This window comes from Sturnira hondurensis, unplaced genomic scaffold (genome assembly GCF_014824575.4).
Source record: "Sturnira hondurensis isolate 20B ecotype Veracruz unplaced genomic scaffold, ASM1482457v3 Scaffold0001120, whole genome shotgun sequence".
In the NCBI taxonomy this organism is placed as follows: Eukaryota; Metazoa; Chordata; class Mammalia; order Chiroptera; family Phyllostomidae; genus Sturnira; species Sturnira hondurensis.
The window spans coordinates 2,437,226-2,455,252 of record NW_028073751.1 but is presented as its reverse complement, the minus strand read 5'-3'; the positions used below and the strand labels follow the sequence as shown (position 1 = coordinate 2,455,252).

Below are 18,027 nucleotides of genomic sequence, written 5' to 3'. Positions count from 1 at the left end.
GGTGACAATATTCTGAAGTTGTTGAAGAAAAAATGTGGAACTCAGTCCTTTTCCCTACTTAGACACATTGTAAGACATTACTTTTACAATACCATGGCGTATGTTTGTTGTTATTGTTTTGGATTTGGGGGCTTTTGTTGGGGTGGCAATGAAGTGAAATGCTGAACAGACAACACTGACACCTAAGATTTCATGATTCTACCCATTTCATCGGGTCAACACTACTGGACAGTTAAGCCACAGTGAAAATATTAAAAACTACTATCTATTATGTGTCCATATTTTTTTTCAACTGGTTCCCCACAGGCTTGCAGGGTAGGTAACACTATCCCCATTCTATTGACAAGGGAGCTGAGGCTGAAGAAAATCAGTTAAGTGACTTGCCTAAGGCACAGCAAGTTAGAAACTGACTCAGTAGGCATGATGCTTCAAAATCCTACTATCTTTCCCCACCACATCACTTGCTGTTTGCATTTCCTGAACATTGTTGGCAAAAACTGAATGCCTACTACGCATCAGGCATTTAGTGATATTCAGGGAATATAATGAATAAGATGGGGACTTTGACCAGGAGAGCTCAGTCTAGGGGGAAGAGTCAACCATGTCCACACATTAAGAAACAGTTTTATAATGGAGCCCTACTTAACTGCCTACATGCCTGGGACATACTTCACAGAGAAGCCTTTTCTGCTGGGTCTCCAAGGATGAATAAAGAATTCAGAAGGAGGGGGAGTTAGGGTGGAAAGACATTCACTGTATAGGGAAAAGTACAAAGACTACAGGAAAATGATTCTGGGTAGGATCAATTAGAACTTTCAATTGTAGTAATATTTCTCTTGAAGTACTAATACATAGTATAGGAATAAAAGTGGCAGTATTTTTGTCCTAAATTTTGTCCACTTTTAATGTGTTTTTAAGAAATACTACATATTTCTGGAGATTCAAAGTAATAATTTACTTCCAGAAATTTGCACACGCAAAGCAAATGATAACCACTGTGTCTCATTCACAAATAGCATTTAACCACAGGCAACACTGTCTGTTTGACTCCACTGATCTCTCCCATTTCTTGTTACTTCATACATCTAAGAAGGTATTTAATCAAAGATTATTATTATATATTAAATATTTCTACTACACTAACCTATTCCTCATGGACTTATAGCTAGACTACAAAAGTTTTAAATAAAAATAAAAGTCCTTTTATTCTTAAGCCCCCAAATCAGATTATTTTAAAACAAACATGAGCACAGACTTTTTTTAAAATTAGGTGACCTGTCCATGAGACGATAATGTTGGTACTAGCCTATATGCATGAATATTGAAAATGTGGTTTGTATTTCTTTGCTACAATGCAACTGTGTGAAACAAATTTTCATATGTAATGAAAATATACAATCACATATTTAATGCAACACTTGAGGACCCTTTTATTATGAAAGAAAAATACTATTCTTAAAGTGTTTGTTACTTTATAACAAAATAACAATGAATGATGTACCATCTGAATGTTTTACTTTAATTCTGTGCTTGTGATATTTTGATTATATATTTTAATTAACTATATACCATCTGTGCTGTCAATTTTAATCCAAGTGTGCATTATTTCATAAACTCGTTTGTATCCATCAACAATATTAGTCACTTGAAAAGTGTTCTGCCCTGGCTGGTGTCGTTCGGTGGACTGAGTGCCAGCCTGCAAATCAAAAGGTCACCAGTTCAATTCCCACTCTAGGCTGGGACTTCCGGCCAAGATGGAGGAGTAGGTAGAAACACTGTGCCTCCTCACACAATCAAGTTTAAAGACAACAAAGATTTAGTAACAAAAATGCAACCAAAATACAGAAAATTGAACCATATGGAAGTCCGACAACAACAAACCATTCAGCAAGACCGGTAAGAGGGGCGGAGTTAGTGGCTGGCAGAGCGGGACTGAGCAAGAAAAAGCCACCTGACCTACCCAGGCAAGCTCCGGCGGCAGTTGGCAGATTCCAGGCGTGGGGTGGCAACGGGCAGACCCAGTGAGGGAGCAAGGCAGCTGGCTGACTGCGATCACACATTCACAAGCAGATAAACCATGCAAAGGAGCAAGCAGTGAGACACACCACTCAGGCTGGGGCCCCAACAACAGGAATTAGAGCCTGAGCCTGAAAGCACCAACTGGAAAGACTTTCGGGGTCGAGGTGCCAGGAGAGACTCCCAGGCTCACAGGGAGTTTGTTGGAGAGACCCACAGGGTCCTGGAGCATGCACAGGCCCAAACACCCAGGAGCTGGCACCAGGGGGGCAAGGTTTGCTTGCAGGAAGCAGCAGAGGGGGCCAAAATCCGAGACAGAGTGCAGAGCAAGTGCCACTGCCTCTCTCTGACCCCGCCCCCACATAGAGCTTCACAACCCAGCCACTGGACTGCCCTACCCGGGTGAACACCTAAGGCTCCGCCCCTCATGTGTAACAGGCGAGAACAGACCAAAACATTATAGCTCAAGAACAGCTCAAAGCCCCAGAACCAGTAATTCTAAGCAACCAAGAGATAGCCAACCTATCAGATGCACAGTTCAAAACACTGGTAATCGGGATGCTCAAAGAACTGGTTGATTTTAGTCACAAATTAGATGAACAAATAAAGGTTAAACTAAGTGAAGTGAAGAGAAATGCACAGGGAACCAATAGTGATGGAAAGGAAACTGGGACTCAAATGAAAGGAGTGGACCAGAAAGAAGAAAAAAATGACCAAACAGAAAAGAATGAAGAAACAAGAATTCAAAAAAATGAGGAGAGGCTTAAGAACCTTCAGGACATCTTTAAACGTTCCAACATCCAAATTATAGGGGTACCAGAAGGGGAAGAGGAACAGCAAAAAGTGGAAAACTTATTTGAACAAATAATAAAGGAGAACTTCCCCAATCTGGCAAAGGAAATAGACTTCCAGGAAGTCCAGAAAGCTCAGAGAGTCCCAAAGAAGGTGGACCCAAGGAGGAACACACCAAGGCACATCAGAATTACATTACCCAAGATTAAAATGAAGGAGAGTATCCTAGAAGCAGCAAGAGATAAGGGGACAGTCACCTACAAAGGAGTTCCCATCAGACTGTCAGTGGATTTCTTAAAAGAAACCTTACGGGAAGAAGGGGCTGGAAAGAAGTATTCCAAGTCACAAAATCCAAAGACCTACATCCAAGATTGCTCTATCCAGAAAAGCTTTCATTTAGAATGGAAGGGCAGATAAAGTGCTTCTCAGATAAGGTCAAATTCAAGGAGCTCATCATCACCAATCCCTTACTATATGAAATGTTAAAGAGACTTACCTAAGAAAAAGAAGATAAAAAACATGAACAGTGAAAGGACAGCAAACTCACAGTTATTAACAACCACACCTAAAACAAAAGCAAACTAAGAGGACAGCTAGATCAGGAGCGGAATTGTAGAAATGGAGATCACATGGAGGGTTAGCAACAGGGGAGTGGGAGGAGGAGAAGTGGGGAGAAGGTATAGAGAATAAGTATCAGATGGTAGGTAGAAAATAGACAGGTGAGAGGGCAAGAATAGTATGGGAAATATAGAATCTAAAGAACTTATGAAACATGGACATAAACTAAAGGGGGAAATGGTGGAGGGGTGGAGGGGAATTAAGGGGAGAAATGGGACAACTGTAATGGCATAATCAATAAAATATATTTTTTTAAAAAAGGAACTGCCTTATGACCCTGTGATTCCACTTTTGGGAACCTATCCAAAGAAACCCAAAACACTATTTTGAAAGAATATAAATACCCCTACGTTGATTGCAGTGACATTTACAACCACCAAGATTGCTCATCACTAGATGGGTGGATAAAACAACTGTGGTACATTTACAGAATGGAATACTACTTGGCAATTAAAAAAGAGCCCTGGATGGCGAGGCTCAGTGGATTGAGCTCTGGCCTGCAACACACCAGAGGCAACCATACATTGATATTTCTCTCTCTCCTTCTTTTCCCCTCTAAAGATAAATAAATAAAATTAAAAAAAAAAGAAATCCTGTTTTTTAAATCTAATCCTAGTTAGTCACACGACCTTTTCAGAAAATAGCTTTGAGATGTGTTGCAGTGCTGAAATTTTTATGATTCTTGTATTTGGAATTTCAATTGACTCCACAGACAAAAAACCTGATACTTTATTTTTCTATGTCATTGTTTATTATGATTTTGAAGGTTAGCCTAGGAACCTAACCAGCAAAGCTGTATTTCTACAGAAAAAGCAGGTGTGCTTCTGCATTTCTGGGATGAGGCTGCAGAGGTTCCTGGCAGTATCCAGCGTGAGTCAGGTATTCCTGTCCTGGAAACTGCCTAGGATATTTCAGCAGCATTCTCTCTCTGGACTAAAATATAAAAAATTGGGCTTTGTCAACACTTCCTCTGTCCATCAACAGTATAGTAATACTCACAAGGACACTTTGAACAAAACTTGGGTTTACTGAGAGCTAATGTTCAATGATGGCTGTTTAAATTACATTTAAATAGCGAACTTGAAGAGGTAAAAAAAGTTCTCAATTCCATGAATCTTTTATAAAGTAAAGCATCCTTTTCTTTAAGAAACAAAGCAAAACAAACAAACAAAAACACTCTTCCTGAAGATTTCAACAAGCTTACTTACCCTTTTGAGTAAGACCAGACCATGTATTTGCTTTCTAAGACAGAACTAATTCAGGCATCTTCAGCCAACCATTCATTATATTAAAGTTCTCAGTACTTCACAGGACTATTTCTAAATGTGTTTCATCACTTTGACTGAAATTCACTCAATCTTTACCTCTGATTTGGTAAGGTTTGGTAAAAAATATGATTGTATTTTTGGCATCACACTTTATGTATAGTATTTTGGCATCACACTTTTTTTTATGGATAGTATTTTGCCATATAATATATGGCATCACACTTTTAGTATAGTATTTTCAAACAATCTTTTTTTTAATTTAGTAAATTTGTTACAATGTTTCGGCTCCTTTCCCATATCTTTAAGAATCATTCTTCAGTCATTTCCCAGTCTTAGATATTTTAAAAGTATGTAGCCTATAGAAAGATAATTCATAATACAAGCACTTCATAAGTTAAGATGTAAATTTCTACAATGGGATCAATGCATCTACTAAATTTGCTTTCCCTATAACCATACACACAACCATATAGAATCTCAGTACAGAATAAGAAGTTTACGTAAACTACCTAATCTTGCCCATCTACATAAAGCAATACTTTGAAACTTTTAAAAAGATAGTCAATATGGTTTAAATGATTTAATCCTTACACTCCTGATTACTCAATGAACCTCAATCTTTTGCTATTTCTAATTCACATATTAAACTGGTGCCTACCAAAAAAGTACGGTGGTTGTTTTAAAATTTGAATTGGCTGCCAAAAATCTGGATTTGTGGCTTCCCAGGGAGGGAGGGAGGGAGAGAGTGAGTGAGAGAGAGAGAGAGAAGGAGAGAAGGAAGGAAGGAAGGAAGGAAAAAAAGAAGAAAGAAGGAAAGAAAGAAAAAGATAGATCTGGCAACCCGAGGCCCACAGATTATGGCAATAGCAACATTTGGAGAAAACTAGGTAGCAGCTGCCCTCTTCTGATAGCACAAGCAATTTCTAGCTCTTCTGCCCTGCCCCCGCCACCCCATTCTCTTAGCTCACTTTGGTTGCATGCCTGGCCTTTATAGCCATCAGAGTTTGAAATCTCTATTTTACTGAGAAACAAATTTATTTATTTATTTAGTTATTGTCTCTTAATAGGCCTTAAAAGAAGCTAGCCATAAAAATCTTTATCATAGTTGAGAACAAATCGATGGTCGCTGGGGAGGGCATTGGGGGCAAATGGGTGAAAAAAGGTTAAAGGGATTAAGAAATACAAATTGCCAGTTATAAAAATAGTCTCAAAGATGTTAAGTATAGCACAGAGAATATAGACAATAATATTGTAATAACTATGTTTGGTGTCAGATACATATTAGACTTATCAGGGTGATAACTCTGTAAGGTATATAAACGTCTAGTCACTATGTTGTACACCTTACTAACAAAAATATTGTATGTCAACTGTAACTGGACTTTCTTAAACAAATCTTATCATAGAAATAGACTAAAATCAAGTGATGATCCTACCATTAAAGCTGTGTATAAACAAATGTTAACTATAACTAGCAGGATACCATTAAAATGTACAAGGCACTATTACTGTTAAGAAAAGAGTTTCTAGTATCCTAACTGGTCTGTCTTCAACTCCTCAAAGAATCAAGATATCCAGCCTTTTAGTGTTCCCAAGAATAAAGGAATTTCCTTTATATTTCAATATTATGATACTGTAAGAGCACCAAAAAGCCTCCTGCATCTAACAAAAGTAAAGAAGAAAAACAGGAAGCAAGTTTAAAAGGTCTCTGATCAACCAAAGAGACCATACAGTTCACAGAACACATGAAGCTCTCCCTCTTCACTCAAGAGCCTACTGGATCTTATTTTAGACATAATTTTAATAAGCTCCATGATCTGGTTTCCCAGCCCACAACAGATGAGATGCAGCCAACTGGAAAAAGACTGGGGGTGGTGCTGCTAGAGGCAAACACTCAAAGCATCAAAATCAAAGCTCAAGACCTATAAAGTCAGCAGAAAACCTCAAAATATAGCAGGGTGGGGCCATGTGGCATACATACAAACAACCCCAGAGGGTCCCAATCCCTGCACAGCACTACAATGGATATTCTTAATGACCCTATTTGGTACACTGTTAAAGCATAGGTCAGGAGACTTTAAAGTATATATAAAAATGAAGTCCAGGTCTTGGCTGGTATACCTCGGTGGATTGAGCGCAGGCCTGCAAATCAAAGCATCGCTGGTTTGATTCTGTCAGGGCACATGCCTGGGTTGCAGGCCATATTCCCAGTATGGGGTGTGCTAGAGGCAACCACACATTGATTTTCACTCCCTCTCTTTCTCCCTCCCTTCCCAATCTCTCTAAAATAAAGAAATAAAATCTGTATTTTAAAAAAGTGAAGTCCATCAAAAGATTTAAAAAAAAAATACACGGCACTATCAAATTCACAGAACACTATTTCCCTCTATCGAAGAAAAAGATACTGAATTCCTCAAGACATCACATGTCAAATGTACTTTTTCTTAGCAAAATCTTTTTTTAAAGATTTTTTAAAATTTATTTATCTTTAGAGGGGAAGGGAAGGAGAGAAGGAGAGGAAATATCAATGTATGGTTGCCTCTCGTGAGTCCCCTGCTGGGAACTGGCCTGCAACCCAGACACGTGCCCTGACTGGGAATCGAAAAGTGATCGTGTGGTTCGCAGGCCCGTGCTGAATCCACTGAGCTACACCAGCCAGGACGCAAAATCTTATTAAAACCCAAGTGCAACAGTTCATGATAGTTGAGAGTGTATTTAAGTAGAACTATTTTTTTTCAGAGAATGGTAATTGGGAAGGCTCAAGACCAAGGTCAATTATATAAGCCACCTAAGTCTTTTGGGGATTCCATTGTGAGTACATTAACAGGACTGAGGATGAGAAAGGACTGACCTCATCCATACCTAGGTTAAGACTGCAACTTAAAACTGGTGTCATATACAAAGTTTGGGGAGAAAAAAATCTCCATTTTGTTTTCACAATCTTACTGACAAGTGTACCAAAAATAAATGTTATTTTTCTAATCCCTGGCAGTGTCAGAAGTTGACCCAGACTGAAGGAGGGTTCTAGGTAATAAACCAGGGAGGTGGGGAGAAGGCTAATACTGAGTTTCAAAAGTTCAACTTATCTTTGTCTAAACTTGATTTTCCTTATTAAAATGTTTATAAGGGCATATTTCAGAGAAAAACCCAGATTGCATTACCCACTCCTCATGGGAGGTAGGTAACTCAAAAGAAACCATATTACTGGGGGCAAGTATATCTAAAAATTAAAATGCGTGTTTTGAATATTATTCCCCTCTGAAAAAAATAACACGTGTATTGCCCTGGCTGGTGTAGCTCAGTGGATTGAGCGCAGGCCTGTCAACCAGGCGATCACGGTTCAATTCCCAGTCAGGGCACATGCCTGGGTTGCAGGCCAGTTCCCCACAGGGGCCAGTTCCCAGCAGGGGATGCAGGAGAAGCAACCATACATTGATGTTTCTCTTCCTCCCTCCTTCCCTTCCCCTCTAAAGACAAATAAATAAAATATTTAAAAAACAATGCTTTAAAAAAGTAATAAATAACACGTGTATCAATCAATGTAGAGATTAAAGGCTACATTTCTTGCCTGAATTATCACATTATGCATACTCCTCTTCAGGTTTTAAAATAAGAGCACAATTTTCTACAGCACAATCTCTCAACTTCCCAGTTAGTCTCTATAAGAGCCTAGTAACTCCTAAAAGCCTTCAAAATACATACATATTTTTACTTGGATTACCATTCTGCAGTGTGCTGCTGCTTCCTGAATGGTTCTTTTGAGATCTCTGCTTAAAGTTCAAGCTTCTTTTAACGAATAACTTGCTTCACTTCAGTACAAGATTTACTGTTTCTAAAGTCTGCCCTTTTTGATCTAAAGTCAAAGGAGTTAAAAGAATTTGGTAAAGATCTAACCCTAATTTACAGTAACCATTGGGATTAATTTCACATTAAAGGTCTTTCAACAAGAATGAAATGAGAACCAACTGCTGATCTTAAGTGTTTAAACTGTCCAACAATCTGCATTTTCACTTAGTTTAAGGCAAGGTGAAAAGGTTTCTCTTCCCCTTGCATCTTCATCCCATCTTTCAGGGCAGACAGATAATCCCACCATTTACTTCCAAGTGACTAGGTTTAATACAGTCAGTGAAACACCAAACAAAAATCACCTGTGGCACTTCCCCACTTCTAAAAAAATTATAGTAAAAGGCTCTAGAAAGTTACAACACTGGGGGAGGGGAACCCTAAATTTTAAGAGAAGCCTGTATTCTAGAAGCAGTATTAGGAAAACCTCCGTATAAATAACTAAAATAACTGTCTTAAAAGGCAAAGAAGTCCTTTCTAATGAAAAAAATCTAACAAAAATCCCTTCTAATTAAGTGGGTATCCCTGAACATGTCGCCTAATTTAAGCTAAAGGAAACTGCGATTTCTCCAGTGGTTTACAATGTTCAGGATTCTACCTCTACCCTCGCCGATTTAATAGCTTTTATGTTAGATTCACTTCTTAAAAAATGAAATGTTAGTTTCTGACTACATATGGCAACCTCAAGGAATAAACTGCTTCTACCTCTACTTCCCTCCTCCCCCAAAAGACTCATGTGTTTTTTTTTTCCTTCTGAACTTCCTACTCTAACAGTTTCTGGACAAATAGAGTGAGCCAAAGTGTGCGGCCGCCAAGAGGCAAGAGAACTCAAGAAATACTTGTGGATCAGACAAAAAGGCGTCCTCCATCTGTCTGAGATAAGGGTAGGTCAGGCGGTTCTGTGGAAAGAGCAGGGAAAGGGGGATGGGGGTGGAGAAGATGCAGTGATGGGGCGAGCCCTCTCGACCTCTGTCGAAGTGGCCGCCCAATGTCCCAGTCCCAGCCCCCAATCCCGGCAGGCCGGGACAATGGCCCACTAGCGCACCAGTCCCAGGTCGGAGAGAGGCCCTGGGCCTTCACATCACGCAGGGACCAGGAAGGAGGCCGAGGAGGAACGCTGAGCGGAGCAGCGCACCTCGGGCCTAGGTGCGGGCTGCGCGCCCGGGCCTCCACGGGCGCCATCACTGGGAGTGTAGTGTCTGAGGGCCGCCCGGCGAGGACATGGCACGCAGCTGGGTCCGAAGAGGCTGCAAGCCCGACGGAGACGACGGCGGAAAGTGCAGGCCGCAGCCTACTCAGCTGGCCCGCCCAGCGGCCCAAACGCGCAGCCGACCTCCTGCCGCTTACCTTGTGGATTCTCTTTAGAGCCATCGTGGGAGGTGGGTGGCTGCAGCCCCCAGGGCGGGGACGGGGACAGGGGAGGGACGGGGAAGGGGCGAGGGGGCGCGAAGCCGCCTCGGTGACCGCGGGTTCACCGGAGAAGATGGAGAGCTCGGAAAGGCGCGTTCAGCGGCACCTATAGAGGGCCGAGGCCCACTGGGCTCCTGCGCCTGCCGCAGCGGTCACCGCATCACCCGGCGGCGGCCCCTTTATGCGCTGCAGTCCGAGCAGGCGCCGCCGCCGCCGCCGCCGCCACGGTAGTGGCCTCTTCCTCTTTAACTCAGCACCGCCTCCTCAGCCGTCACGAATCCCTCCGCCGGACAGCAAGAGCCCAGGCCTGAGGCTGGGCCGCCGCCTTACGGTCGGATAGCTGGAGGGACGGACTGCCTGCTGCAGGTGGACCGAGGGACGCGCGGGCGGACAGGCGGGCGACGCCGCCGGGGTGGGGCCGCCGGAGCGTGGGGTGGGCCCAGGCCGAGGGGCAGGTCGGGAGGCGCGGGGATTGGCGGACCAGAGGAAGGAGGGCTGGGCACCGTCGGTGGCGGAGGGATACAGTCGTTCCTGCGAACTCTTAAACGCCCTGTCGCCGCTCCGGATGTCTAGAAGATAACGCCGCGAAGCTCATAGAGGACTTCTCGCGAGAGCCGTGGTGTGGGTGGAGGGTACTCTAGCGTCACGACCCTCGAGTCGTTTGCTTGTGCTTCCCCACGCGAGTGTCTTTGGAGGTCAAGAACGTTCGAAGGGGAATGTATTCCAGGTCATTTTACCATCCCCATAGCGTAGACCGACCCGGTAGGAGGCACTTAGGCCCACTGCAACGTTCTTGGAGGAGGAAAGGACTTGTCCAAGGTCACAAAGGTCCACATTGGCAAAGCTGGGACTCGCCAGATCCCTTTCCCGTAGCTGCGTGGTAACAGCCTGGGCACCTACAGGAAGTGTGTTCTCTCGTATAATGCGGGCAGTCCTGCGATCGCTTTTCCAGTTAAGGCCTCAGCTGGATGACAGCTTGAGTGTCTCTCAGCCATAGAAGTGTGCGGACCTCACCCTGCTACATGAATTGTTACAAACAAGCATTCTACCAATTACCTGGGGGCGGGGGGATTGTAGGGAAGGACTTGCACAGTGTGTGCTTGTGTTTCAGCTCATCATCAGGAGCAAGCCTAGAACACCTATTCTGGGATTGTCTTTTAGGAAGTGAAAGCAAAGAGCTAATTTACCTAACAACTACTCTGTCCATCCCTGCACCAAGATCAGTGAAAGAAATAAGGCCAGACCTGGGCTGGAAGGTGCTTACTATCTGGCTGGAGACACTTACACGGGGGATTAGTAAGGAATATTTTCCTGGGAGTTGATGCCCACATTTTCAAGTGCACCCCGAGGTTTTCTGTGTTTTTTCCTTTGTCTGGTAGAGAACTTGAAGATCATTGATTCTAACGTAAGAATTTTAAGAGGAGAAATTGGAGCCCTAAAGCAAAGATCGTGCCAAAAGTCACACAGGGCAGTTAGAAAATTTATACTGCCTTATCTGAGTAGAGAAGGTTAGGCCAATAGGCAGGGCCACTGTGCACTCAGTGAGTCAGAGAAGGGAAAAACTGTATCCAGTCCTCCACTGCGGGTGTGTTCAAGGTTAGAGGTAAAAAATTAGCATCCCACCGATCTTTTCTTCTTAATAAATGTGAAGGCAGAACAGGAAAAATGTCCATTGGTAATACTTTAGGTTTTTTTCTGCAACAATTTGTGTTGGAAAAGCATCATATATTTGTGTGAGAAATACAGATAAGCAAAAGGAAGGAAATAAAAGTGAACCATACTCTCATCACCCAGTGACAATTTTTGACATTTAGTTTATGTCCTTCCAATCTTTTTTCCTTTTTTCTTTTTCTTTGAAAAGCATCATACCATAATACTATTTGGTAATCTACCTTTATTTAAAAATAAAAGTTGTATATATTTAAGGTGTACAACATGATGACTTGATATACATAAACACAGTGAAGTGATTTACTATAGTCAAGGTAACATATCCATCTCTGGCAGAGGGGTAATCTGGTAATCGCTGGTAATCTTTGGAATCTACTTCTTTTTTTCCTTCTGAAACTATGGTGGCTTGATGCTGAGATCTTTTTTGTACTTGATATGTGAGAGAGAGAAACATCAATTTGTTGTTGCACTTATTAATTTATTGGTTGATTCTTGTATGTTCCCGAACCCCCAACCTTGCAATATTGGGAGGACTCTCACCAACTGAGCAATGCAGTCAGGGCCTTAGAGTCTACTTTTAAAATAAACAATGTAGAGTGAGTTTTTCTGTTTCAATGTAAGTTTCTATCATATTTTAATAGCTACATATTCTATCACATAAATATACCATATTTACTTAACTGGTCACACTTTGGAGACATTTTAAGTTGTTTCCAAATTTTACTATTAAATATAATACTAAAGACTTCCGGCCAAGATGGAGGCGTAGGTGGAAATACTGTACCTCCTCGCACAACCAAATTTAAGGACAACAAAGATTTAGAAACAAAAACACAACCAAAACAGACAGAAAATTGAACTGTACTGAAGTCCGACGACAACAAACCATTCATCCAGACCGGTAAGAGGGGCGCAATTGGCAGCTGGCAGAGAGGGGTCCCCGCAGAAAAAGGCGGTGGCTAACAGACCGGGCGTGGGGAGGAAATGAGCAAACTAAGTAAGGTGTGCAAAGTGGTTGGCTGACTGTGAACACACATTCATGTGCACATAAACCATGCAAAAAAACGGACAGTAAGACACATAGCTCAACCCAGAACCCCAGCAACGGGAAATAAAGCCTAAAAGCATTGATTGAAAAAACTTTCGGGGGTTGAGGAGCTGGGAGAGGCTCCCAGCTTCACAGGAGAGGTCACTGGAGAGACCCATGGGGTCCTAGAATGTACACAAGTCCACCCACCTAGGCACTAGCACCAGAAGGGTCCATTTGCTTGTGGGAAGCAGCAGAGGGAACCGAAATCTGAGAGAGAGCAGAACAAGTGCCATTGCTCCCTCTCTGACCTCGACTTCACATACAGTGTCACAACCCAGCCACTGAGTCCCCCACCCTGGTGAACACCTAAGGCTCCGCCCTTCATCTGTAACAGGTGTTAACAGACCAAAACATTATAGCTCAAGAAGAAGAATAGCTCAGAGCCCCAGAGCCAATACTTCTAAGCAACCAAGAGACAGTCAACCTATCAGATGCATAGTTCAAAACACTGGTAATCAGAATGCTCACAGAACTGGTTGATTTTAGTCACAAATTAGATGAACAAATGAAGGCTATACTAAGTGAAATGAAGGGAAATGTACAGGGAACCAATAGTGATGGAAAGGAAACTGGGACTCAAATCAATGGAGTGAAGCAGAAGGAAGAAAGAAATGATCAAACAGAAAAGAATGAAGAAACAACAATTCAAAAAATGAGGAGGGGCTTAGGAACCTCCAGGATATCTTTAAATGTTACTACTTCTGAATTATAGGGATACCAGAAGGGGAGGAGAAACAGCAAAAAGTGGAAAACTTATTTGAACAAATAACAAAGGAGAACTTCTCCAATCTGGCAAAGGAAATAGACTTCCAGGAAGTCCAGGAAGCTCAGAGAGTTTCAAAGAAGGTGGACCCAAGGAGGAACATGCCAAGGCACATCAGAATTACATTACCCAAGATTAAAATGAAGGAGAGAATCCTAGAAGCAGCAAGAGATAAGGGGACAGTCATTTACAAAGGAGTTCCCATCAGACTGCCAGCGGATTTCTCAAAAGAGACCTTACAGGCAAGAAGGAGCTGGAAAGAAGTATTCCAAGCCATGAAATTCAAAGACCTACATCCAAGATTGCTCTATCCAGAAAAGCTTTCATTTAGAATGGAAGGGCAGATAAAGTGCTTCTCAGATAAGGTCAAGTTCAAGAAGTTCATCATCCCCAAGCCCTTATTATATGAAATGTCAAAGGAACTTATGTAAGAAAAAGAAGATAAAAATATGAACAGTGAAAGGACAGCAAACTCACAGTTATTAACAACCACACCTAAAACAAAAGCAAACTAAGAGGACAGCTAGATCAGGAGCGGAATCATAGAAATGGAGATCACATGGAGGGTTAGCAACAGGGGAGTGGGAGGAGGAGAAGCGGGGAGAAGGTACAGAGAATAAGTATCATAGACGGTAGGCAGAAAATAGACAGGGGAGAGGGCAAGAGTAGTATGGGAAATATAGAATCTAAAGAACTTATGACACATGGACATATACTAAAGGGGGGATGGTGAGGAATAGGTGTGCAGGATGGAGGGAAATGAAGGGGAGAAATGGGACAACTGTAATGGCATAATCAATAAAATATATTTTTAAATAATAAATAAATAAACATATAATACTATAGTGGATATCCTGTGGTTAATCTTTGTACAATTTCAAGGATGTTTCTTTAGGGTAAACTGTAGAAATGAAATTGCTTCATCAAAGAGTGATCAGATTTTTGCATCTATGTTCATGAAGAATATCAGTTTTTAATTTTCTTTAATATCTTTATCAAATTTTTATGTCAAGGTTATTCTGGCCTCACAATAAATGGGGAAGGTCCTAGCTGGGTGACTCAGTTGGTTGGTACATCAAAAGGTGAGTTCGATTCCCAATCAAGGCACATATCTAGGTTGCAGGTTTGACCCCCAACTAGAGGGTGTAGGGGAGGTAACCAATTAATGTTTCTCTCACCCATCGAGGTTTCTCTTTGTCTCCCTTCCTCTCTAAAATCAATAAATATGCAATCAAGTGAGGATTTTTTAAAGTAATAATAAATTGGAAAGTATTTTCTCCTCTGCGTTTTGAAAGACTGTATATGATTATTTTTTCTTCCTTAAATATGTGGTAGAGTGCACCAGTGAAGACATCTGGCCCCATAGTTTTCTTTTCTTTAAATTTTGCATGACACCAAATGTGCTCAATTTATTTATTTTTAATATATTTTATTGCTTATACCATTACAGTTGTCCCATTTCCCCCGCTTCATTCTCCTCCACCCTGCACACCTATTCCTCACCATCCCCCCTTTAGTATATGTCCATGTGTCATAAGTTCTTTAGATTCTATATTTCCCATACTACTCTTGCCCTCTCCCCTGTCTATTTTCTGCCTACCGTCTATGATACTTATTCTCTGTACCTTCTCCCCGCTTCTCCTCCTCCCACTCCCCTGTTGCTAACCCTCCATGTGATCTCCATTTCTATGATTCCGCTCCTGATCTAGCTGTCCTCTTAGTTTGCTTTTGTTTTAGGTGTGGTTGTTAATAACTGTGAGTTTGCTGTCCTTTCACTGTTCATATTTTTATCTTCTTTTTCTTACATAAGTTCCTTTGACATTTCATATAATAAGGGCTTGGGGATGATGAACTTCTTGAACTTGACCTTATCTGAGAAGCACTTTATCTGCCCTTCCATTCTAAATGAAAGCTTTTCTGGATAGAGCAATCTTGGATGTAGGTCTTTGAATTTCCTGACTTGGAATATTTCTTTCCAGTCCCTTCTTGCCTATGAGATCTCTTTTGAGAAATCCACTGACAGTCTGATGGGAACTCCTCTGTAGGTGACTGTCCCCTTATCCCTTGCTGCTTCTAGGATTCTCTCCTTCATTTTAATCTTGGGTAATGTAATTATGATGTGCCTTGGTGTGTTCCTTCTTGGGTCCAACTTCTTTGGGACTCTCTGAGCTTCCTGGACTTCCTGGAAGTCTATTTCCTTTGCCAGACTGGGGAAGTTCTCCTTTATTATTTGTTCAAATACGTTTTCCACTTGTGGCTGTTTCTTTCCCCCTTCTGGTACCCCTATAATCCGGATGTTGGAACGTTTAAAGATGTCCTGGAGGTTCCTAAGCCTCTCCTCATTGTTTTGAATTCTCATTTCTTCACCTCTTTCTGGTCGGATGTTTCGTTCTTCCTTCTGGTCCATTCCATTGATTTGAGTCCCAGTTTCCTTTCCATCACTATTGGTTTCCTGGACATCTCCCTTCATTTCAATTAGTTTAGCCTTCATATGTTCCTCTAATTTGTGACTGTACTCCACCAATTCTGTGAGCATCCTGATAAATAGTGTCTTAAATTGGGCTTCTGAGAGGCTGGCAATCTGTTGGTTGCTTAGAAGTATTGACTCTGGGACTCTGAGTTCTTCTTGCGCCATCTTTTGGGCTGTTCGTGCCTGTTAAGTAGCAGGATCGGAGCCCTAGATTTTCACCAGAGCAGGGCAACTAAGTCGCTGGGTTGTGACGTTGTATGTGGGGGCGGGGTCAAAGAGGGACAATGGCTTCCCTCTGCCTCCTGCTGCCGAGACCCCCACCGGCACCGCAGCCACCACCATCACCAGGCCCACGCGTTTCGTTCCACTGCACTCGAGTGTGCCACCGCTGTCAGCCCTCCACCACTGGGTTCGCCCCCTGGGGCCTGCGTGGTCTGTCTCACTGTGCGCGAATGTGGGACCTTGGACAGTCTGCCCCGCACCCTGACTAGTTCTGGGCTGCCTGCGCTCCTAGGTCTGTCCTGCCCGACCCAGCTCCGCTGCTGGCTCCGCCTCTCTTACCGTCCTTGTTGAACTGTCGGACTTCCGTATAATTCCGTTTTCTGGTCTTTGGGTGTGTCTTAGTTCTCCAAAACTTTTGTTGTATTCAAACTTGGTTGTGGGAGAAGGCACAGTGTTTCCACCTATGCCTCCATCTTGGCGGAAGTCTCTTCTCTCCTTCATTTTCATCTTGGGTAATGTAATGATGATGTGCCTTGGTGTGTTCCTCCTTGGGTCCACCTTCTTTGAAACTCTCTGAGCTTCCTGGACTTCCTGGAAGTCTATTTCCTTTGCCAGCTTGGGGAAATTCTTCTTTATTATTTGTTCAACTTTTTGCTGTTTCTCTTCCCCTTCTGGTACCCCTATAATTCGAATGTTGGAACATTTAAAGATGCCCTGAAGGTTCCTAAGCCTCTCCTCATTTTTTGAATTCTTGTTTCTTCACTCTTTTCTGTTGGTCATTTTTTTCTTCCTCAGTCCACTCCATTGATTTGAGTCCCAGTTTCCTTCCCATCACTGTTGGTTCCCTGTGCATTTCCCTTCATTTCACTTAGTGTAGCCTTCATTTGTTCATCTAATTTGTGACTAAAATCAACCAGTTCTGTGAGCATTCTGATTACCAGTGTTTTGAACTATGCATCTGATAGGTTGACTGTCTCTTGGTTGCTTAGAAGTATTGGCTCTGGGGCTCTGAGCTATTCTTCTTCTTGAACTATAATGTTTTGGTCTGTTCACACCTGTTACACATGAGGGGCAGAGCCTTAGGTGTTCACCAGGGTGGGGTGGCCCAGTGGCTGGGTTGTGACGGTGTATGTGGGGCCGGGGTCAGAGAGGGAGTAATAGCACTTGTTCTGTGCCCTCTCGGATTTCGGTCCCTTCTGTTGCTTTCTGCAAGCAAACTAGGCCCTTCTGGTGCTGGGTCCCGGATGTGTCTGCTTGTGCACCCTCCAGGACCCTGTGGGTCTCTCTCCAACAAACTCTCTGTGAGCCTGAGAGCCTCTCCCAGCACCTCGACCCCAAAAAGTTTTTGCAATTGGTGCTTTTAGGCTTTATTTTCTGGCTCTAGGGCCCTGGGTTGCGTGGTCTGTCTCACTGTCCATTTTATCATCTGGTTTATCTGTGCGCGAATGTGTGACCACAGTCAGCCAGCCACCTTGTGCCCTCACTGGGTCTGCCTATTGCCACCCCACACCTCGGATCTGCCAACTGCTGCCTTTGCTCCTGGGTCGGACAGGTGGCTTTTTCCTGCCTGACCCTGCTCCACCAGCCACTGACTCTGCCCCTCTTACCAGTCTAGCTGAATGGTTCGTCATTATTGGACTTCCATACAGTTTAATTTTCTGTCTGTTTTGGTTGGGTTTTGTTACTAAATCTTTGTTGTCTTTAAACTTGGTTGTGTGAGGAGGCACAGTGTTTCCACCTACACCTCCATCTTGGCCAGAAGTCCCTCAATTTATTTTTTTAACTTTTTTTTTTCTTTTCAGAGAGAGGGAGTGGGAGGGAGAAAGAGAGGGAGACATGGATGTGAGAGAGAAACAGCAATCAG

General features: G+C 42.7%; 1 protein-coding gene across 1 annotated transcript in view; it reads right to left on the bottom strand.

Annotated features, from left to right (window-relative positions):
* UBE2D2 (ubiquitin conjugating enzyme E2 D2) overlaps positions 1–10,378 on the bottom strand; it is a 55,226-nt gene extending 44,848 nt beyond the window's left edge. Inside the window, exon 1 of the mRNA XM_037061669.1 lies at positions 9,885–10,378. Within this exon, the coding sequence (XP_036917564.1) occupies positions 9,885–9,908 (24 nt within the window). The 5' untranslated portion in view covers positions 9,909–10,378. The remainder of the gene's footprint in view (positions 1–9,884) is intronic.
* Between the last annotated feature and the right edge of the window lie 7,649 nt (positions 10,379–18,027).